Genomic DNA, 22,930 nt, shown 5'->3' on the forward strand with positions numbered 1-22,930 from the left:
GCAGTCTATTTTTTTTCCTAGGAGCAGCACTGTATGTCTGTTGTTCTTGAATGTAATTCAGGATTACGTCCAAAAGCCTCCTCCCCCTTTTGCTATCTCAAAATGCTCTTGCAACCCTTGACCCCATTGAACGTATACAGGACTTGCATTTTATAATAGAAAGTAAGTCTTGTTTGTCATCCAGGGTCTTCACTCTGGATGAGTCAGCTCAGTGCCCTCATGATCCTAGGCTGACTGTGACTTACAGGCAAGTAGAGAGTAGTATCGTAAGGTGGACATCTGAAAGAGTGGGATGTATTGTGCCAGTGTTGCATACCATGCGCAGCCTGGGGCTTTGTGTGCAAGAGTCCTTATGTAAATGTCTTTTCAAATGTTGCCATCTTAATGCAGCTGCTTGCCAGATGTAGGACGTTTCAACATCAGTGTCTGAATTGATATCTGAAGTGTACTTTCAAAGTGAATCCTCCAGCAATCCTCACTTGCTGTGTTCTGGTTTGTATTGTAGAACAGTCTCAGTGTGTAAATTATACTTCCTCCAGGTGGAACTAGGCTAGTACATGAGCGGTATATAGGGGCACACCTAGTGCATTTTAACCACTAAAAGACCACAGGACCAGGGAAACAAAATCCAAAATAAAGTTCCTCAAACATATTTGTTGTTGGCGTTGGATTTCTGGCCCCAGCTCTATCACTTCGGAGATTTGCTCCTGTTGAGCCATATTGCTTGCTAGCACAGACCTGGCTGTGGATGTCGTACGCATTTCAAAGCCACAAGGAGAGCAGTCACGAAGACTTACTGCCAAAGAATAGTGCCTAAACCAGCACCAGACGTCAGCTTTTGGATAGATTATCTGCATTTGGGAAGTCTGAAGAGGACCCTGCAGAAGAAAATATTCCTTTTGAAAAGAAGAAGATGGGATTTGGGTCTGAAAACAATTTCTAGCACCCTAGTTTCACAGGAGATGGTATACATCATGTAAACTCTTCTGTGTGGTTCTCTCATTCTTTTAGAGGCTACACGTGAATCAGCTCTGATTTCCCTGGTAGTTTGTTATTCCCTTGGGATCAGGAGTATAAAAGGCGGATGAAAGCTTTAAATCCGCTCCTGCGTGGGCTCCTCTCCACGGGCTGCAGCTCCGGCCCGGGGCCTGCTCCTGCGGGGGCTCTCCATGGGCCGCAGCCTCCTCCAGGCCACATCCACCTGCTCCACCGGGGGCTCCTCCACGGGCTGCAGCGTGGAGATCTGCTCCGTGTGGGACCCATGGGCTGCAGGGGGACAGCCTGCTCCACCAGGGGCCTCTCCACAGGCCGCAGCGGAACTGCTGCTGCAGCACCTGGAGCACCTCCTGCCCTCCTTCTGCACTGGCCCTGGGGGCTGCAGGGCTGGTGCTCACTCCTTGCTCTCCCAGCTGCTGTTGCGCAGCAACACCCCCCCCCGGCCCAGTGCCGGCTCTCTGTCCCTTTAAGGCGCTCGGCCGGGACGCTGCTCCTTTAAGCGCTGGCCCCGCCCCCGCCCGCCAGCCTCGCGAGCGCTCCGCTCCAGGTAAGGGTGCCGGCGGCGCGCCCCTGCCCCGCGGCCTGCTCCGCTGCCCGGGGGCGCGCGGTGCCGGGAGCGCGCGGGGCGGGCGGCGGGGGCGCGCCTGGCGGCGGAAGGAAGGGGCGGCCGGGCCCGTCCCGTCCCGTCCCGTCCCGTCCCGTCCGACGCCCGCCCCGTGTCGCTGTCGCCCCCTGGGCCAGGTGCAGCCCGGAGGGGTCCGGCGCCGTCCCCGCCTAGCGCCATGGCCATGAGGGAGCTGGTGGAAGCGGAGTGCGGGGGCTCCAACCCCCTGCTGAAGCTGGCCGGCCACTTCACGCAGGACAAGGCCTTGCGGCAGGAAGGGCTGCAGGGCTCCCTGGCCTGGCCCTCCGGAGCTCCCGGCGCAGCAGCCGTGAGTGTCGGGCTCTGCTGGGGGCGGTGGGGTGGGCAGGCGCGGTGCGGGGCCCCGCTCTCGGTTGTCTTGTTCTGTGGGGAAAGCAGCCACAGGGTCACCTGGTTTGTCAGTGGGGCGGTGGGTCGAGGCCTTACCTGTAGAAGCTCCACACGTGGATGTTGGGATGAAGTTGGTGGCCTCCCTGTTACAGGGGCTAAGCCACAAGGGCACGGTGGGGAGGTTGGGCAATGCCGTTCAGGATATTCCTGCTCCTATAGTTTCCACATAAACAGGCAGCCAGCATAGGGAAGTGCAGTGAGCCTAGTCTCAAGGAAGAGGAGGATGTGAACTAACCAGGTCACAGAGCGTGTGGAGGGGTATGGGATCAAAGTTGTTGGGATAATTGTCCGCTATTCCCTTTAGGTATCCAAACCCCTGGGAGTAGCCTCTGAAGATGAGGTAAGAATGGACCAATGCATCCATCTCCTTACTGCTTTTCTCAACACTTAGTCAGCTGTTTTTCTCCTTACCGGATTTTATTCTTTCTTTCTGCTAAGTCCCTTTCTTTCTCATCCTCCATAGCTCTACTTGTTTGTCTTCTATGCTGTGTTCATAATCCTGATAACTGTCTTTGGTAGCTGGTTGGAGAGTTCCTGCAAGAGCAGAATGCCCCTTTACTGTCCCGTGCACCGCAGACGTTTAAGATGGATGATCTGTTGGCTGAGATGCAGGAGATTGAACAGTCAAGCTTCCGACAGGCCCCTCAGCGAGGTAAGTGTAGCTAGAGTACGTGGTTACTGGAAAAGATCGTGGTGTTGCAGTTAAACTCTTAGCAGGGTGGCTCCCTGGAAGAGAAGCCTCGGGGGGGGGAGGGATGGATCTAATTGTTGTCTTCAGCAGCAATAGCTAGGATCTTTGTGGTGATAGATGGCAAAAGGCGTGACTTGCAGCAACGATAACTGGCTAGATATGAGGAACCATGTCTTCCCTTGGTGGGCAGTTGAGCACTGGAGCAGGTACTTAGGGAAGCTGGGGAATCTCCAGCGTTGGAGAAGTTCAGAAGCTACCTGTTCAATGCCCTGAGAAACTCTATCTAGCTTTGGTGGTATCCCGCTCTGCGAATACTTAACAACCTCCAGAGATTCCTTCCAAATGGAATCTTCAAGTCTCTTTATTCTAACAAAGAGAAAAGGACCTGATCAGAGGTGATGATGGTTATCTGAAGGAGCATGGGAGACTTAACGCCTTTGAGTCCTCTCATCTTCACTTGTGTTTTTCTTCTAGCTCCAGGTGTGGCAGCCCTGGCACTGTCTGAAAACTGGACCCAGGAATTCTTGGCTGCAGCAGATAATGCTGGTGATGTCTCTTCAGATTACAATGAGACTGACTGGTCGCAGGAATTCATTGCTGAAGTGACAGGTGAAGGGCCGCTCTTGGAATTATTGTTGAGAGGTTGCCCAGTCACATGCCTGCGTGCGGTGCAGAGTTACTGAATGTGAGACTGGAATAATGCTTTGGGACCAGCAGTCAGTGTTTACTGTAGTGGCTTTAATGGGAAGGCAAAAAAAATAAGCTGCTTTGGAATGGATTAGCTAAATTGTTCACAAAGTGGTGTGGAAGCTTTTCTTCAGGTGTAAGGCTCTTTTATTTTCAGTTTGGGTTACTTGGAGAACTTGGGAGAAGCAGGCTATTCAAATATTCAAAGAAGCAGGCAAATTCTGGAGATGGTCTGGTACTGCTTCTCGCTTATGTATACTCTAATTCCCCCTGTTAAGGCTAAATTTGCCTTTGGTACTAAGGTAAATACTGTTTAGAGTGCTTTGGCCAATTATTTTTTCTTATTTTTTTTGGGGGGGGGGGGGACATTTTAGAATAAAAGTGGATTTTTTGCAAGTTGGAAAAGTGCAACGTGGATGTTTTTGGGATCAGAGGATAAGCTGTCTGTTCTAAGCGAGGTGGTAGTTTGTCTGAAAAGCCATCTTCTATTTGTTTATAGAGCTGGGGCTTGGATATGATCCTGTGACCATCTATGACCTCACCTGGAAATTATGAGCAAGATTTAACTAGATCCTATTCTGTTCCCCAAGGGTGACACTGTAGAGAGTCAGACAGTCCCATTCACTGTCACTCTTTGTATTCGTGGGAATATGAATCAACACATGCCAAGGTCTGAGAGAGTTCTGATGAAGAGCTAGTACTTTGTAAGTTGTAGTTTTGACAAAGACTTGTAATGCGTTGCTGATTTCCTTGACCTACATAATATCCCACATGGAGCAGCTGGTTAAGTTGTGAAATTGAAACAGAAGATAGATGTTGCCACCACAGAAGCATTTGTATTAATAGATAGTCTGAACTTAAGGCTTGATTATTTTGTATGTTTTAGATCAAAACAGTTAGAAACAAACATTAGCGATCTTTCTTTGAGGAGGTCTTTCCTGTATGTGTTAGATAACTCTGTGTAAAGTAGAGAGAGAAAAATCTGAATTTATTCTTAATGAAGTTCTGCCTATCTTACTATTCTTTCCCTGTACTGGTGTTTTATGCAGATCCGCTGTCTGTGTCCCCTGCCAAGTGGGCAGAAGAATACCTAGAGCAGTCAGAAGAAAAACTGTGGCTTGGGGAATCGGAAGACCAGTCATTGGCAGATAAATGGTGTGTCTGTATTTTCAAGACTAGTTACTGCTGTTGGGCACCTGGGTGGTTTAAGTTTGGATAGGTGATAAGAAATCTGTTATGGTTTGAATGCTTTGCAGTCATTTACCTAGACTGATGTTCTCTGACCTTCCATTTTAGAGAACGGAGAAAATGATGCTTGGACACTGAATCTTTTAAGAGATGCCAGTTTTCCTGTATTCCAGTTCCAGCAAATACTGCGATTGTGTAGTCTAACTTAATCTCATGTGTAGTGCAGAGCTCCTTAATGTGATTTGAAGAGTGAGTTCAATAACTCCTACTCAAGCAGAACTTGTTTTCTACAATAGATACTTAGATTTAGAGATCTGAAGTGCCAGACTCTACTAGCTGTAAGCTCTTATCACTTTGTTCTCCCTGTTTGGCAAACAGCGTTTAGCTTTTCCTTAGCATATTTTTAGATTCAGCCTTCCAGGCATTATTTTCATGTGTTTCTGTGTGGTAGATTAAAGAATAGTCTATTGCTACTAAAAATCTTCTCTGTGTAGGTACTGTGGTGGACCACAGTCAAATATTTTCAAGTAAGCTAGCAAAACACATGCAAGCATTTGAACTAGTTAGATCTTTTGCTAAAACAGACTCTGCATATTTGGATGCTCTTTTTCTACTGGCTTTTGCCTTTCCTGATATCTTTCTGCAAATACGGATGTTACTGAGTTACTGCCCGCAGTTTCAATTACTTCACCAAGACTTTCCGTAGTGGTAACACCTAGAACTGGTCCCATTCTGCAGTAAGCCAGAAAAAACACTGAATTGTGTGGTTGCTATGAGTCCTCAGTCCTCTTCCGAGTTGCTGCTTTTCCAAGATGCTGTTCCTCTTTCATGAGAATGACCTGCTTTCTCTTTTCCTGAATGTATGACCTTGTAATTGGTGGCGCTAAAACTTCTAACGTTTGATAGCGTGTGAGCTTGCCAAGTAATCCAGACTGTTCTGCAGAATTGTGCTGGCACAGTAATCATTTAATTCCACTACTGTTTGTCAGTCATTTGCAGACTTAACCTGGTGGTAATTTTGAATTTTTGCAGATGAATAAACGTACTGAATGACTTTGGTGAATCCTAGGGTTTGTATCCCTCAGTGCCTTAGTGCCCCGTTGTGTGGACTATTGTTAGAGAAAGAGTTCACTGTTGCTCAGTACCAGATTATCTCTTTCCCTTTTACTGCTACTGCAGGTATGAGGAGTATCAACCTGAGGATGATCTTAAGAAAACTGCTAGTGATTTTCTTTCTAAAGTGGATGATCCAAAACTCAACAGTTCTGAGGTGAGGAATTCTGTGACTGGGGCTGACAGATATCTAGTATGCATAAAGGGTGTGGGGAACTGAGAAGGGGGAAGACAGTAAATAAATAAAGCATCTTGCTGTCCAGTGCTTCTGTTTCTTCCCCGTTTCCGAAAAGTTGAACCCAGTTCCCTCCAGATATTGTCCCTTTATACAACATCACTTTGAAGTGCTCTCCTGCCCACCTTTTCTGGCCTTCTGTGCTCACTTTGAGGAGAGAAATCCTCTTTATGAAGGAGGGGGGCATGGACAGAAGGATTATTGGCAAAGCATCTGCCCAGCTCCACCCTTGTTTCATTTCTCTGCCACAGTTCCTAAAGTTTGTCCGCCAGATCGGAGATGGGAGGGTATCGATCGAAGCTAATAAGGTGACCCACAGAGACCAAGATCAGGCAGAGCAATGGGCAGCTGAGTTTATACAGCAGCAGGTAGGAGCCCCAGCTATATGTGCGCTGAAGGAGGAAAGTTCTTTGTCACAGTGCACAATCTGGGAGCGAGGGAGAATGGCAAGTCCAAATCTAAGCAATGCTTTACTAATGATTAGGCTGTGGGAGGTCAGGGAGGGGCTCTCGGACTCTTCATAGCAGAGTCTAGCCAGAAGCTGGGAAGGTATCTGGGCAGAGTGAGTGGTCTCATCTTCAGTAGCGCCTGGGAGGAAGGGTGTGTCCAAAAGAACTCATCTCTACTTTCCAGGCCATCAGTTCTTGCTGATGGGGAGGAGAGGTCATCACAGACCCTCCTGCTGGTTTGGGATGTGCACTGAGTTTGCCAAATCCTAAAAAGAAAGGTGTGTTTCTGTTTCCAAACTCCCAGGGGGCATCCGATGCCTGGGTGGATCAATTTACGCGATCTGGGAACATGTCAGCTCTTGATACGGAATTTGAGCAGGCAAAGACTGCTGTGGAGGTAAAGCTGGAGGAGGAGGAGGGCTGGGGTACCATCTGAGAGCCTGTGATAGGGTTACCTCTCTACTTTGCATGTTGTGAGGAGGGCTAGAGACACTTAAGAGGGTGTTCTCTGGGGTGTCTATAGATCTCAGTTAAAAGTTGTACTCTAGTCACTTCCTGTTCTTCCTTCAGTCAGATGTGGACTTCTGGGACAAACTCCAGGCAGAATGGGAGGAGATGGCCAAGAGAGATGCAGAGGCTCACCCTTGGCTCACTGATTATGAAGACCTCAACTCCTCTTCATATGACAAGGTAATAGAGAACAGGGTTTCCTAGTACTATGATGAACTGCTTTGAGGAAACTGGCAGACTGTCTACCTTGTAAGTGAGCTACACAGACCCCAAGTGCTCTTAGGATTCCTTCTCATACCAATCATTTGCTGTCACTTGCACCCTAATCCCAGGTCAGCTAGGGGCTAAACCTACTGTTTTTACTTGTTCCGGTTTGCAGATGCTGTCTAGTTCTTGTCTAACATCAAATATCAGTTAGTGCTGGGATTCCTTGTAATGAGTGCAAGTGCCTACTCCCACCCAGATCTGATGAGACCAACACCAGATATATCATCTCTGTTGCAATTTATTCCATGTCTACTATAGTCCAGGTTTGGAGGAATTGTTCAGGACAGAGCGGGCAGGAAGAAGAGTCACTGTTCTGCTCCAAGCAAGCAGAGAGGATGAGGTGCTGGCTACTCTGTAGTTGGAATGTTTCTGATGTAGCAAGATGCGTGATGACCTGTAGAAAGTGCTTTTCTCCCTAAGCCTGTCTCCTGGCATTAGCCCTCTGCTTCTCTTCTGTGCTAGGGTTATCAGTTTGAAGAAGATAATCCCATGAGAGATCACCCTGATGCTTTTGAAGAGGGGCGGAAGCGCTTGGCAGAAGGTGACCTCCCCAATGCTGTCTTGCTCTTTGAGGCTGCAGTACAACAGAAGCCAGATCATATGGAGGTGAGTGAGACCAAAGGTAACAGATCTTGGCTACATGTCCTGCTACTTGGAGCCTTCCCGTTTGAGGTGTCAGGGTGTGTGTAAAAAGCTCACTTCCATGTTACGAGCTGTGCAGGGTGTATGAAAACATTCTGGTTTTCTGTGTCTCTGGGTATGTAGCTGATAATCTCTCTACAGCTACCTGAAAGGAAGGTGTGGGGAGCTGGGGGTAAGCCTCTTCTCACAGGTAACTAGTGATAGGACTAGAGGGAATGGCCTCAAGTTGCACCAGGGGAGGTTTAAGTTAAAAATTAGGAGACATTTCTTCTCAGAGATGTCAGAATAGTCAGGCATTGGAACGGGTTGCCTGGGAAGTGGTAGAGTCACCATCCCTGGGGGTATTCAAGGAAAGGTTGGACATGGTGCATAGGGACATGGTTTAGTGGGTGATATTGGTGGTAGGGTGATGGTTGGATCAGATGATCTTGGAGGTCTTTTCCAACCTTTATGATTCTGTGACGTAAGTGAATTCCAAGGAGGTCTGTGGGCTTATAACTAAAGTCAGATGCACAAAGCCTTCTGGCTTGAAGCTGTGTAAAGTCACATGAGACTGACATAGAGCCAAGACAAGGAGTTTTCATCTCTTTAAGTTGTTTCAGTGGAAGTCTGCATTGGCATTTCAGGACTGGAGATGCTTGTGGTAGTGATGATGATTGTGCTACCACATACAGTGGTATGTGCTACCATGTACCATGTGTATGTGCTACTACAGTGATACCATTTCTGGAGTGCCTACCTCAAAGATCCAGGGATGCTCAATACTTAGTGTACCTGATTCAAGTCCTGCTATTTGCATATGATGGGATAACAACTAGTTTGTTCGTCCTCTTGGAACAAAAATTTTTTGGCTTCTGGGAATACAGGCATCTGATTTTTTAGGGTACTGGGAGTAGGTGAGAAGTAAGCAGATGTTCTGAAGATCTGCTTTTGCTTTAAAGTGGCCAAAAGGTGTGTTGCTAGTACTCCTTAAGAATCTGATACTCTGAGGCTGTGTGGGCTGCAGGCTGAGTATAATGGGGAAGTAGTTGAGACCTTCGGAGTAGAAATCTTGAACTTTTCCTGGCTAGCTGTATTGAAAAATGCTCTAAATTGTTCTGCTGTGACTCTGGAAAAAAGTACAGGAGAAGTCAAGTTCAGGTAGTGCAGTGATCAAATAGACTTGTACAATTGTTTCTGTGAAGGAAAATATCACAGTTCCCTTGGTCCAGATCACAACTTTACTTTCAATCTCTACTTTTCTCACTTCAGAACCCAATGCAGGCATGACTGGTGAGCTCTGTGTAGGGTGTAGTTGTATGGTGAGGCACTAGAGACTTGAGGCAATAGATTGCCTCTTACTTGCTTGTGCAGGCAATTGCAGTATGTTTTGTGTGACTTAGGTTCAATAAGCAAGTACTTCATGCTGACAACCTAGCCAACTGTGCAGCCTGTTTAAGACCAAGGGGTGTGATTATCAACATAAAGTGAACAGGTACTTGCTTTAGGTTTAGTGCCTTAAATATTCCATATGTCAGCAGCCTGGAAATGGAAGTTTTTTTCGATGTTCTAGTGTCATGAGTAAAGAGCCAATAAAGCAACAGTGCTTCTACTTTCAGGTCTCATGGTCAATTCCCCAAGATTATCACTTGCAAGTGGACCTCTGCACAAGTATATGCAGCTGCATACATTGAGGGTCTCATTATTAGCACTGCTGCTATGCTGTTTTGTTCTTAAGAAACCTGAAATCTGCTTTTCCCTTCTTCCTCTGCAGTTTGACCACAGTTAGAAGCTAAATATGGAGAATATGAGGCTTAAAAGTGCTAAAATTGCAAACAGTTGCATTATGGTAGCTCTCCAGACAGAGATTCACCTGTTTTCACTAAAACACCAGTTTTATTGGCTTTGAGAGCGTATGGACCATAAAGTCTGTATATCTTTCCAGGAAATTCATATGCATCTGTGGCTAATGTGTATAGTTGCATATACTTGGCCTCACTCTGAAAACATGTGGGATAATGCCGTGGATTTAATCTCTGTGCCTTTGGCTTTTTTTTTTTTTTTCTGGATCTGAAGAAATCTTAGTACCTCTTTATCTCCTCCAGGCCTGGCAATATCTGGGAACCACCCAAGCAGAGAATGAACAGGAACTCTTGGCAATCAGTGCTCTCAGACAGTGAGTGTTGTGGTAGATCTTCTGAGCCACACTTCTTGTCTTGTGCATAATGCCTCAAGGACTGTGTGGCTAGTGTTGTGTGCTTTGCCTTGATTATATTATCTCCTATATCTGAGTATATCCCATTTTGATTTAATACTGTAGTTGTTTTTCTTTCTATAACCTGCAGATGCTTGGAACTGCAGCCTGGGAACCTCACAGCACTTATGGCTTTAGCGGTCAGCTTCACCAACGAGTCCTTGCAGAAGCAGGCGTGTGAGACTCTGCGGGACTGGCTACGCCACAAACCTGCATATGCTCACCTGCTGGAGAAGGAGTCAGAGGAGAGTGCCTCAGGGCCAAATCTTGGGCATTCCAAGCGTGTGCTTGGTTCTCTGCTGTCTGAGTGAGTTGGGGGTGTACAAATTTAAGCCTTCAGCTGAAAGGCTTCTTGGAAGGTTGGGACTGGGCCGGGCAGATGTTAGTGGGCAACCCAAGGTCAGCTTGCTCTACTGTGTACAAATGTCCTTGTTCCATGCTTTTCCAGCTCACTTTTTGTGGAGGTCAAAGAGCTGTTCTTAGCAGCTGTGCGCAGCAACCCCTCAACTGTTGATCCTGATGTTCAGTGTGGCCTGGGTGTCCTTTTCAACCTTAGTGGCGAATACGAGAAGGCTGTGGATTGCTTCAGTGCCGCACTTAGTGTGCGCCCCAATGTAAGAAAGGGCAGAGTGGGGGTGCTGGAGGTACCTGGAGGTTTATGGGTGGAGATGCTGTTTATATGAGAGGCACATCTTTTGAAGTGGAAGAGTAAGGCAGATACGTTGGTTAGGGAGGGTTGGCTTGGAGCTTAAAAAGAACCGGTTTGTCTCAGCCGTTTATCTCTGTCCCCTCCTCCAGGACCATCTTCTCTGGAACAAGCTTGGTGCCACCCTGGCCAATGGGAATCGGAGTGAGGAAGCTGTGGCTGCATATCGGCGGGCACTGGAGCTCCAGCCAGGATATATCCGCTCTCGATACAACTTGGGCATCAGCTGCATCAACTTAGGTGCCCACCGGTGAGCATAGGATGGGCAGATCTGCTGTGACCCATGAGTGTGTGTATGTGTGTCCGAGAGAGACCGCAGCAGGTTACTAGGGCAGTGCTGTGCTGTCTGCAGCCTTCCTGTGGCATAGGTAAACAGAGATTGTGTGAAATCTGCCCTGAGAACAAAATGTCAGGCAGATCCACTTGGAGTAGGGGCTATCTGGACTTCAGTTTCTGTTAAGAGATAAAAGGGGGAACTCGGGGCTGGGGGCTTGGAGTTGGCGAAAGATCTGATGAAGAGGGTGAAACTGTTTTGGAGGGGAAGAAGTAGCAGTTTAGAAGCAAATGGGGAGGGGAGTTTGAGATGTACCATCTTCTCCAATAAGCGTGTATATGTTCTCATGTTGACAGTGAGGCTGTGGAGCACTTCTTAGAGGCTTTGCACATGCAGCAGAAGAGCCGAGGTCCACGGGGGCAGCAAGGCGCTATGTCTGACAACATCTGGAGCACTCTTCGCATGGCCCTCTCCATGCTGGGGCAGAGTGACCTGTACAGGGCAGCTGATGCCCATGACCTTCCCACACTGCTTCAGGCATTTGGCCTCCAGCAGTGACGCTGGGATGGGCTCCCCTGTGAGTGCAGGTTTGGCCCAGCCCAGCAGTGACCTTCCCTAGACAGAAAATGTTCACTAGGGTTCACACACACCTTTGCTCTGGTAGGGCAGACCAATGGCAGCCATTTCTTGAAGGACCTTCTGCTGAAGTGTGGAACTTCCCCTGCCTGTCTGTTGTGGCCTGAGCATCTCTGAGCAGTTCACACTATCATATCCGTGGCTGACTGACACTCTGCTAGGCAGATGATCAAAGTGGGAGAACAGCAAGTCTTGCCAGAGTGCATCTGAAGTAGTAAACCAGCGTGGCTTTGAGACATTACGATAGCCATTCTGCAGAGACTAGCTGCTGGACATGTCTTGAAGGCTGGTTGCTTTGGTGGGGTGGGATTGCCATTTGGTGAAACATTGAAACATTCTGGGTTTTCAGTATGCTTCCCCCATGTATGTGCTTGCATGTGTGTATACGTGGGTTGCTAGAAAAAGCTGAGGAGAGCAGTTCCCTTTTCTGGGTAATAGTAAATTCATGGTACAACCAGATGCTAATATCTCAGTGTCTTCATGGGCCTTTTGAGAGCAGTGTGTTGTACTTGTGCTAGGGACGTGGGTGGAGGCCCTTAGCCGGCAGGGGTAAGAAGAGATCCTAGCTCTCAGACTTGAGGCAATGCAACAGGAACAAAAGCCTAAATGTAATCTCCCAGAATATAGTGAGGAAAGGGTCAAGTCTTAATTTTTCACTTGATCGTCTGTCATTGTTTTTCCTTTGTGCAGAAGTTCCCCATCTTGTCTGTACTGAATCTTGTTAATTATAAATATCTGTATATGATTCTGTTGGGGAAAATGTTTTTAATTGTAAAATATTTTGTATAATAGAGCGGGGGGAGAATTAAAATTGCCAAAATTACATCTTTCTCTGTGCCTCTGTTGAAGCTGCGTGCAATGGGTAGTGTAGATCTCTGAGGGTACAAGCCCACTGGAATGCAAAACACAGATCTGCATCTTTGTCTCCCATTTCAACTCAGGTTCTGCTTTATTGATAGCTCATGCAAATGAAGCTTAAAGGGACCTCATTTTGCTGTAGCCAGAGGCTTCAGTTCTGTGAGCCTGCAAAAGAGCTTCACTGTACCAAAAGCTCTATTTTCCTGCTTAGGCTTAGGGGTCAGTGAAGCACCTTTTTTCTTTTTCTTGTTATCTGCTATGAGGGAAGCTGTTACATTTATCACTTCTTGGAGGAACCTGACTGCTGCAGTAGTCAAGACCAGGAGCACTTATCCTTCCTTTTCCACCAGGCACCTGTTTCTTCATACTTCTGCCCCACAGGCTTGTTTCTCGTGCTATATCCTCTGCAATAACAATGAGGAGCAGAGTGTGTGTGGAGGGAGCAGTTCTTACTGTATGTTTTCAGATCCCCTAGGTTCCCTTGTCTCTCATCCAGCACTGTGGCACTGAACATGCATGCGCTGTGTTGAAATTGCTCTAATGCATATGAAACAATTTGCTGCTTGTGCCATCTGAAAGAAAGGAAAATGCTGCTTCTGCTTCCAACTCACACACTTAGCTCTTCTTGTGGTCAAAGATGTGCCTTTTGCTTTTTACTTATTTCTATCCTTCTTTGGTCAGCGGAAAAAAAGTCAGTGCCTATGCTACTTATAACCTGCTGTTCACGTTTTGCATTTTTTCCCCTATGTTCCTCTCTATTCACACTCTCACTGCTTTACGTTCTCTTTTTGTCAGCCAAGTGCCATTAATGCTTTTCTCCTTCATTCCTTAATTGTCAGTTTCCCTCTATTTTGCTCTCTTAACCTTGTGTTTCATGTCCTTTGCTATCACATCCCCTACTGCCTTTGTAGCTAGTCGTCAGCATTTGTTCTTTTTCTGTGTAAATTGTTCTCACTTCCTACCATCCTTCCCACCTTAAATAATCGCCACAGTATCCGCGCTACCTTTGCTGAGGTCAAATCTTCACGAAGACGCTAGTCTGTCTTTCTCCCAGGGCTGAGTATCACAGAATCACAAAATCATCTAGGTTGGAAGAGACATCCCAAGATCACTGAGTCCAATCTCTGACCTAACACTAACAAGTCCTCCACTAAACCATATCACTAAGCTCAACATCTAAATGTCTCTTAAAGACCTCCAGGGATGGTGACTCAACCACTTCCCTGGGCAGCCCATTCCAATGCCTAACAACCCTTTCAGTAAAGAAGTTCCTCCCAATATCCAACCTAAACCTCCCCTGGTGCAACTTTAGCCTATTCCCCCTCGTCCTGTCACCAGGCACGTGGGAGAATAGACCAACCCCTACCTCCCTGCAGCCTCCTTTAAGGTGTCTATAGAGAGCGATAAGGTCGTCCCTGAGCCTCCTCTTCTCCAGGCTGAACAATCCCAGCTCCCTCAGCCGCTCCTCGTAAGACTTGTTCTCCAGACCCCTCACCAGCTTCATTGCCCTTCTCTGGACTCTCTTGAGCACCTCCATGTCCTTCTTGTAGCGAGGGGCCCAAAACTGAACACAGTACTTGAGGTGTGACCTCACCAGAGCTGAGTACAGGGGGACAATCACCTCCCTAGTCCTGCTGGCCACACTGTTTCTTATACAGGCCAGGATGCTGTTGGCCTTCTTGGCCACCTGAGCACACTGCTGGCTCATATTCAGTGGACTATCAACCAGTACTCGCAGGTCCTTCTCTGCCAGGCAGCTTTCCAACCACTCATCTCCCAGCCTGTAGCTCTGCTTGGGGTTGTTGCGCCCCAGGTGCAGGACCCGGCACTTGGCCTTGTTGAACTTCATACAGTTGGCCTCAGCCCATCGCTCCAGCCTATCCAGATCCTCCTGCAGAGCCTTCCTACCCCCGAGCAGATCGACACACGCACCTAACTTGGTGTCATCTGCAAGCTTACTGAGGGTGCACTCGATCCCCTCATCCAGATCATCGATAAAGATATTAAAGAGGACTGGCCACAGTACTGAGCCCTGGGGGACTCCACTAGTGACCGGCCTCCAACTGGATTTGACTCCAATAAAGGTTAAGCTGCCTCTCTCCAGACCATGTCTAACCTTGTCCTGTTAAGAACTGTAAGAATTCTCTTTGGAAACAGATTATTAGTGCTGAGAAGAGCAGCTGAATGGTATCTACGTTCTGGTAACAGTTTACACCTTTTGCCTGCTTTCTGCAATACTGCATCTCTGACCACCTTCAAACCAGATTTGCAATGGGGCTCTAAGTGGCTTGATGGGTGGGAGGGAACATGACCTAGTTTGCGTTTTCATCCAAATCCACATCTTCTGTTGCTAAGCCCTGCTGTCCAGTGGAGGGTGTAGCAGGCACTGAGTATTTCAGGTTAACGGAAAGATAAGGTAGTGAGGAACCTTCAGAGGTCTGTAATCAACTGCTCACAATAGGCCTAATGCGAATGCTAGATCAGGGTGCCTGAGGGCCTTAAATGATTGTGCTCTGCAATTTCCATCTTTATTTTTTGTACTTCTTCTAACAGATGAAACAGTTGTAGGGCCTGTCACCACCAAAAGCACATCAGGAATTCAAGCAGGATCTTTGTTCTTTACCAGTTACATGGGCATCACAGGACACAAACCAGGTCTTTCACAGGGCACTAGGGACGTGCACAGAAGAACTGTATTTAGATATGCAAAGTATTTTATTTTGTTTTAAGACTGTTACCTCTTGTGGTCCCCTACTTCTAGTACTGTATGACATGGCAAATAATTGGTTTGGGGTCAACCTCCTGTAGTTTTATTGATCTTTCACTCCCTTCTTTAGTGTCTTCTTTCTAAATAGGATGGTGCTAGTACTGCCCATTTCTCTCCAGGGGGAGCCCTTTCCCTAGCTCTGTACCCTGGGCTTCTGTATCTTTTCACTTTTACGGTATTATTTCTAATATCCTACATGCCGTAACTTGCTTCAAGGGCTCAGAACACAAACACCCTGCCTCTTTCTTCTCTGAGTCAGACTCAGATCCTCAAAAATCTTTTGGCAGGCAAGTTTGTTGCTGTGGAAGAACAGAAAGCACAGCAGTATTCCCCACCTGCAGCAAAAGAGACAGGCCAGCAAGACAGGACACTTCGTCACAGCAGACTTTGGCAGCTTCTCCGTATCTCTTTTTGACCTAGGCATGTGTTTCACTGCTCCCACAAAAGATAAAGAGAGAACCTTTTGTCCATCACCATTTTGCCTAGTGTAGCAAAACTTTGGTATTTTCTGATGCTTTTAGATGCCTGATTTCAGACATTTGGAACCTTAAAACTCAAAACTCTGTCCATGACTTTAGGAAGAGTTGTAGTTAAGTGATCTCCTGAAAATCTGATGCTGAACAGATAGTTTTTTGAATCTTGTTTGTTTGTTTGTTTGTTTTGTTTTCCTCCTGTATTTCTTAAGCAGAAGTGACACCTAGTGTTGACTCGAGGACAGGTCCTTGTCTGTCATGTTTTTTGCTTGGACCAGGGCAATAAACTTTAGGAGCACAACCTGATGATAAAATTTGTGGGAGGAACAAAATGCTGGATGCCTTTTCTGAATGCAAGACTTTTGTGAACAGGAGAGTCTTTCTTAGCCAAATGTGCTCTGTGGCTTGTTTCCTGGTATCGAGCATCAGATTAGCCTAAGCCTTCATGTTTGTGGATTCCAAGTTAGCAACCATGCTATGGAAACCCAGTTGAACATTTAATAAATGCAGGGACAGAAAGCAATCTTGTTTTCTGACATTTTGAACTAAAGCAATTATTTAGAGAGTCTATTGCCTTTTCCTTTATCTGTGAAGGGAACGTTCTGGGAAGGAAATAACTAGAAAAGCTCTTCCCTTTCCTTGCTGTCTTCTGTATCATGTCCAGTGGGACTCATAAGGCTTTTGTCAGTCTGTATTTGCTTTGCCTCTTTACAATGCATCTTTTGTGGAGCTTACTCCCCATGCAGTGAGTGGATATATGAAGCCCCCATTCAATAGGGTGTTATTGTCCCTCCTCCAGTCTTTGCTGTAAAAGTAGTGTTTTCGGTCCACTTTACTGAGCACTGGCAAAGGGGGAATACAGCAAACACAGTGGCAAACAGGAAGAAAAAAAAAAAAGAGGGGTCTGTGTAAGATAGAAGGCAAAAAAAGAAGGTATCTTTTTCCTCAAGAGTTTAGCAGCGAATGTAGATTTGTCTTTTGATGGGTGGGCTGGAGTTCTGAGGTCCAGTCATATGTTGCATTTTCAGGGATTTTTTTTTTAATTTTATTTTTGAGAAAGGAGTCTGAGGCAAAAGTGTGAAGGAGACTTTTTGTTGAAGAATTACCTGACTGCTACTAACAAGTGTGAAAAAAAGAAGAGCAAAACAAGCCCCCAAAAAACCCACTGTCCTGGTGCCTTGAGTCCATGACTACCAGGCAAAGTAGCAAATGGGAAATAGGGAGATGTAGTTCACGTGTGATTGCCACCCTCCCGCTGCCACCTACCACTGCCTTTTTTAAAGTAAGGAATAAGAAAAGATGAATAATTACTGAGACAAAAACTAAAGTATCCAATGTGACAGAGAAGGTAGGTGTTTTAACCTCCTTACTGAACTAGTGTGGGGTTGAAGCACTTGATGAAGTGAGGAGGGGCTGAGGAAGCTGGATTTATTCAGCTTGGAATTAGAAAGGCTGGAGGACTGGAGGGTCTAACTGATGTCTGTCACTACCTAAAAGGGGATTTTAGGCAGCAAGACTCTTTTCAGAGGTATACAACAAAAAGACAGGAGGCAACAGAGGTGATAGAAACAGGTTGTGCAAGGAGAAATTCTGACTGGACATTAAGGAAAGAAATATTTTTCTGAAGGTGGTATAGCACTGGCATAAGTGCCCAGAGGGGATGGGTGATTTCTGTCCTTTGGAGAAGTCCAGAAACCACCTCAAACAGGTTCTTCACTGCTGTGAGGTTTTACTGATCACGTCACCACCTTGCTTAAGTCCTGGGGTAGGACCTGCCAGTGCAATAACCTCAACGTCTGTCTCTAAAGTGATAAGCCAGTAGAGTTTCTACTGGAATTTCATTCTGTGCAAAAGCAGTCAGCCTTTGTTTCCTGACCTTGCTCTTATTCAATGAGTAATGTTTGACTATTTTTATGTGCTTTAAAAATCTACAGATGGAAAAGCAGTGTGCCAGCATGCTGCAGTATTTTTCAGATGAAATAATGGTGACTCAGGGAAGAACATCCCTTCTGCCGGAGGTACCTGCATTGTGAGTGAAATGCAGCACAGCTTCTCCTATGGGGTCCGTGGCTAGGTCCTTTAAAAGCATTTTACTGTTCTGTTGGAGTAGAACCAGATTTATGGTGAAGTCTTTCACCACAGGGCATGGGCATATCTTACTAGGCTTGACCTGATTGAGGTGGATTTTGGTGAAAGCTGTATTTAGCTTTCCAAGTGTGTTCATCACTGACTTTAAGGCTGTTATTTCTTATGACTTTGTGTATATTGTGGTATTGGACAGTCTTTTTTGCAGGCTCTGTGACTGAAACGAATTTACAATTAGACTTCTTTAAAAGAAAACCAGACAACCAGCGGACAGGCTGTGGAGACACACCTGAAAATGTGAACCAGCTATTCTCCAATGCTAGCAGGCAAATGGAAAGAATCGTGTAATTAATATCTTAAAATCACTTGCTTTTCAGTGCGATACTGAGTTAAAAAGGTAGCATCTCTCAGCTATGGTTACGTACCGTTTGACTGCTTGTTTTTAAAACAGTGTATGGGTTGGATGAAGTAGAAAAATATTGGGGTTGTTAATGGTCATGATTGGTGTTGCCTTTTGTCTATAGTGCTAAATCTAGATAATTTGGGCTGATGGTTATGTCTGGACCACTTTCAAGCTGTATGTGTGAAACTCCTCCATTCTACTCTATTCATCAGCAGAGATGACTGGTCCAGAAACATTTTTGCTAATATGCAAAGCCTTTTCAGTCAGGCAGATGTATCTGCTACTCAAAAATGCAAAGATTACACGTTCCACAGCTAGTTGGTGAGGACTCCCTCTTCTTGGAAATGGCTCGTATGGTGTTGCTCAGTTTGAGTTAAGCAAGGATCAGTCATTGGTCAGTCTTGTGTCTTCTGCTTACTTTTGGTCATTGTATTTTATTTTTTACTTCTGTTTTCTTTTTTTTTATATATATATTTAATTATTTTATTTTAACCAAGATCTATCTGTGGGCTTTTCTTAGCAATGTCTAGTGGGATGGGGAAGGAAGAGTGCGTCTGGAGATGGAGGAAGCTTAATTCAATTTTTCTGCTGTTTTACCTTTTCCAGCACTGTGAAGTGGGTGCATGTGTGCCATCCACAGCTTAGTGTTAAATTATTTTTTCACCCCTCAGTCCAGAAGAAAATGGATTCCAACAGTGCAATGAAGATGAAGCCAACCACAGAGGAAATAAAAGTAAAGAAATGCTTGAGTCTTGATGTATTTGTAAATGATTCTCTGGGAGAAAAAAAATGCACTTTTAAAAAATAAACTCAGTATCAGGCCTAATAAAAATAAAATTTTATGAAAAATATAAAAATCCTTTAGTCATTTTTGTTCCAAATCAGAATAAGTCTTCATTTGTTCAAGTGGCTTTTGCATAATGTAGTTCTGCACATTTTCAAAAACTTTGCATGTTTGTGTTCATCTCGCTCATTCTTCTCTTTTGTCCACTAAGGGCATAGAGGAAGAGGGTTTTTATCATTTTTTCTTTTGCTTTTCTTTCTATTTTTGTTTCTTTTGTTTCTTTCTATTTTCTTTCACTCTCTCTTGTCAATTTTGATAAATATATTTAGATCAATATTGAGAGGAAAAAAGATAACATGGTTTACCCATTACTATTAATTACCCATTACAAGAACAAAAACAAAACAAAACACTGCAAATGTTTAACAATATTTAATAATATTTAATAATCAATCTCCAACTCTTAGCTTCCCTTGTGGTACTCTGCTACGTTCAGTGACTTTTACTTCCTTGTGCACAAAGCACAGTGTAAATGAGCGACTTGAAAATCCATTTTGTTTTTATCCTTGTAACACTGGAAAATATGGCGATTGAAACAAAGACCTCCTTCATTTATGAGCTTGTGAGTGTGTACACAGAGATCCTTTGCCAAGCTTTTGTGTCAACGCATTTCATATGTAGTACCTTTTGATTTTCCTCAGTGCCACAAGAAGCCCCACTGCCAGCTTTGGTGCCCTGCAAAGAGAATGTGGGGGACCTAGGAGTTCACTGTTGCCTGCATCACTCAATAAACAACATACTGGCACGCAAGCAAGAATATATATGTTTTTTTGACAGCATACATTCATCCTAGTCTGGGCTGTTTCAGTCGTTTTTGTTCTGAACTTTCCTCCCTTCTGAGTGCTCATTGTCCTTTCTCTTTCTGCATGGTGGGCACTGTGGCTCAGGCTGCAAAACCACTCTTTTTGCTTGGGAAGTTTTCTACCAGATCAGCATCCTGAAACTTGCTCATTGCATAAAGAAATGAGCATTACGTTCTGCACAAGAAAAAGTGAAAACGCCCTCTAAATAATTAGTAGTTACAGCAATACCTGAAACACAGCTGTTGATTTTGATGCTAGTAGCTGGGATGGAGGTTGCCTGCTAAAGGGTGAGTGATCTTTTTTTATAGATAAATATAAAATAGGTCAATAATTTTTCAATGGATATAACTCCGAATGATTGAAAATATCTTGTGTTTTAATTTTTCTCTTGTACAAAGGAGTTGAAAAATAAGTCAGGAACTTGGTTGGTAAGTCACTTCCATTTCAGGTAACCCAATATCATGCAGCTACCCAGTTAGTGGAAATTTTATATTGAATTTGTTGACAAAAACGGAAGTATTGAAGTGCTATTCTGTGATGTTGGAATGTTTGGGTGGTTTGGCAGGGTTGTTTTGTGCTACTGATGTAGTAATACTTTGAGTTGTAATAACAGCGATGTGACAGCAGTGTAACAGAGTTATGACGCAAGGTTGACAGCAGTGATTTTTGGAGCCAAATATAATATTAGTCTACATTCTTCAAAATACTTTAGAAATTAGAAGTTATATATGTTTGGTAAAATAAGGTCTAAAAAATGTGGTCATTAGATCTTTCTTTGGATTGATGCCTCTGGAAGTTGGGGCATCCTGCTTCTCTTGCATGGTATTAAAATCAGCAGCTGCTCCACTTTGTCAGTAAAGAATGCTGGTTCAGCATCTTGATTTTTGGCTTAAGTAAATTTTTGGCTTGTGCTCGTTCAAAAATGAACCTGTCAGTGATAATAAATGTATGTATTTGGATATACCTAATCTCAGTCTAGTCTGGCAGTGATTGGAGCCCTTGGTTCTTCTTTGTTGTCTTAAACTCTCACGGACCGAAGTCTTGGTGCTAATCTGACCAGTGACCAAGAACAGGCGAGGCCTGGAACAGAAGCAGTAGGCAGAACTGAGAACCAGGATGTAGTGCCCTGGCAGGGACTTCTGTCTGTCTTTATCCAAACTGAGGAACTGTCTGTGTATGTCCCCTCGGGGTCTGACAGTATGCATGAGAGCTTGCAGTGGGTCCATTTTATTAGCTGGTGATGAGCTGCTGGGGACAATTACACGGCTGCAGCACTGAGGGGTGAAGAAGGAGGGGCACTTCACGGCCTGCAAGGAAGCAGCTAGTGCCTGTTTCCCACTGAGCCTGCCCCGCATTCCTGGTGTAGCTGTTCTGGGCAGTGGGGGGTGAGGGAAATCCTCAGGGGCAGAGCAGCCAATCTCGATGCTCTCAAGTAACCAGCACATGATTTCATAGAGGGTCTGTCCAACCTGTACTCTTGGCAGGTGAGGTGGGAGCCCTCATGGCTGCCTTTCATGTCTCCAGGTGAGTCCGGAGGGGCCTGTCCAACCTGACCCCTGGGAAAACATCTGGGAGCAATCTGTGGCTGTTGTGCTTCAGTTGGCCTTGTCTGAGGGAGAAGTAACAAGGCAGAGCGTTTTGGAAAGGAAAGGGAGGCTGCACATTTGTTGAGAAAGGAGGACGAGTGGCTGTGCGTAGAGGAGTGCTGAGGTGCAGTGAAGGATGACAGCAGGTCAGGTCCCTGGACTTTGTCTAGCACTTTCTTGAGAACCTAGTTAAGGAGAAATGGGGAGGTGAGCGCAGAAATTATCAAAGGAGTTGATGTGTGTACTTAGATCAGTGTAATCATGCATGGAGAGCAGGATTGGCTTGTACCTTTGTTAAACACCTTGTTTATGACAAGGTATATCTGTGGGAGAGGTGGCAATAAATCCTGATTGTGTATATTCTTTTGAGGAATTTGCACAATGCTTTCCTTTATATTAATGCCAGAAATGCCAGATGCCTTAATCATTTCTTCAGCCCAGGGTGGTGTTCTTTTATTTATTTATTTATTTATTTATTTTCACATTGAAGCAGTTGCTTGAAGAGCTGGATAATACAACAGTCCCTGATAAGCAGTTTCAAATATAAAATACCTCGTAGGGTAAATAATAATAATAAAAGAGATTGTCAGCGTGTAAATTAACGTTTGCTGCAGCTGCTACAGTTTTCCTCCTTCAGCCTCTGCAGCCCTGTAAGGGATTCTGCTGGCTAGGCTGCAGACCCAGCCAGATAGGAAGGAGTTCAGCTGCTGCTAAGAGGACAGATAGCAGGAACTGCTGAACAGGGAGCAGGAAAGAGAGGGATGGGGGCTGGAGATGAGTGCCCTGGACTATCAGTTCCTCATGTCTCTTCTCAGAGGGATGAGGAGACAGAAAGAGGAGGACTTAAAGAAAGAACAGATCATCAACAGAACAAGTAAGGCCATAGGTTCACAATGATATTTGGGAAAACCTTCCTCTTCCTCAGACAGAACTGAGCATCTGGGATGTTGATTTTAGGCTTGCAGAGCTCCAGGATTAGTTCTTGTATCTGCAGTTTCTAAATAAAGCTGGTTTGCTGCTGGAGGAGCTGACCTTCTTTTTCTCCAGCTGCTGAAGGTCAGGTCCCAGGGCAGGGGAGTTCTCATCTCAGAGTGCACCAGTAAGATGGGATGCTGGCATGCTTTTATGTTCAGACCCACTTAACAAGTGCAAATTAGCTAAAACCAACCCAGCTCCAGGGGCAGGCTGGTTCCCTTCTGGCTGAGAATGGAACAAGTAATGTTGCTACACAGTAGCAGAAAACATATGACATAAAACCCAGTGCAAAGTGGCATAAGAGGGGAAGGTTGATCTAGTTTTAAAATGAAATGACTGTTTTTATGTGGTCCTATTGCTACAGCTGCAGAAGCACCAAGATAAATTTCTCCCAGTTTTTGTGTGAGTGCTACTTGTGATGACATGGAGCATAAAAGACGCTGGTATCATGTCTCCAGGATTCTTAAGTTAGTGAC

General features: G+C 45.3%; 1 protein-coding gene across 7 annotated transcripts; it reads left to right on the forward strand.

Moving 5' to 3' along the window:
- The first annotated feature begins 1,415 nt into the window (after positions 1-1,415).
- On the forward strand, positions 1,416-19,085 carry PEX5 (peroxisomal biogenesis factor 5). 7 transcript variants are annotated; one of them, XM_035545612.2, is made up of 16 exons: positions 1,418-1,543; positions 1,738-1,928; positions 2,334-2,369; positions 2,549-2,681; positions 3,195-3,329; positions 4,457-4,562; positions 5,775-5,865; positions 6,195-6,311; positions 6,697-6,789; positions 6,963-7,082; positions 7,632-7,775; positions 9,896-9,966; positions 10,136-10,351; positions 10,493-10,658; positions 10,843-11,000; positions 11,381-12,483. In XM_035545612.2, the coding sequence occupies exons 2-16, from the start codon at positions 1,779-1,781 to the stop codon at positions 11,580-11,582; spliced, it is 1,938 nt and encodes a 645-aa protein (XP_035401505.1). In that variant the 5' UTR covers positions 1,418-1,543; positions 1,738-1,778; the 3' UTR covers positions 11,583-12,483. The 7 variants fall into 7 exon arrangements, with proteins under 7 accessions (XP_035401511.1, XP_035401505.1, XP_035401508.1 ...); XM_035545618.2 differs by lacking the exons at positions 6,195-6,311; positions 11,381-12,483 and adding an exon at positions 17,693-19,085 and having other exon boundaries at positions 1,416-1,543; XM_035545615.2 differs by lacking the exon at positions 6,195-6,311.
- Positions 19,086-22,930: the final 3,845 nt, after the last annotated feature.

Source organism: Cygnus atratus, chromosome 1, assembly GCF_013377495.2.
Source record: "Cygnus atratus isolate AKBS03 ecotype Queensland, Australia chromosome 1, CAtr_DNAZoo_HiC_assembly, whole genome shotgun sequence".
NCBI lineage: Eukaryota > Metazoa > Chordata > Aves > Anseriformes > Anatidae > Cygnus > Cygnus atratus.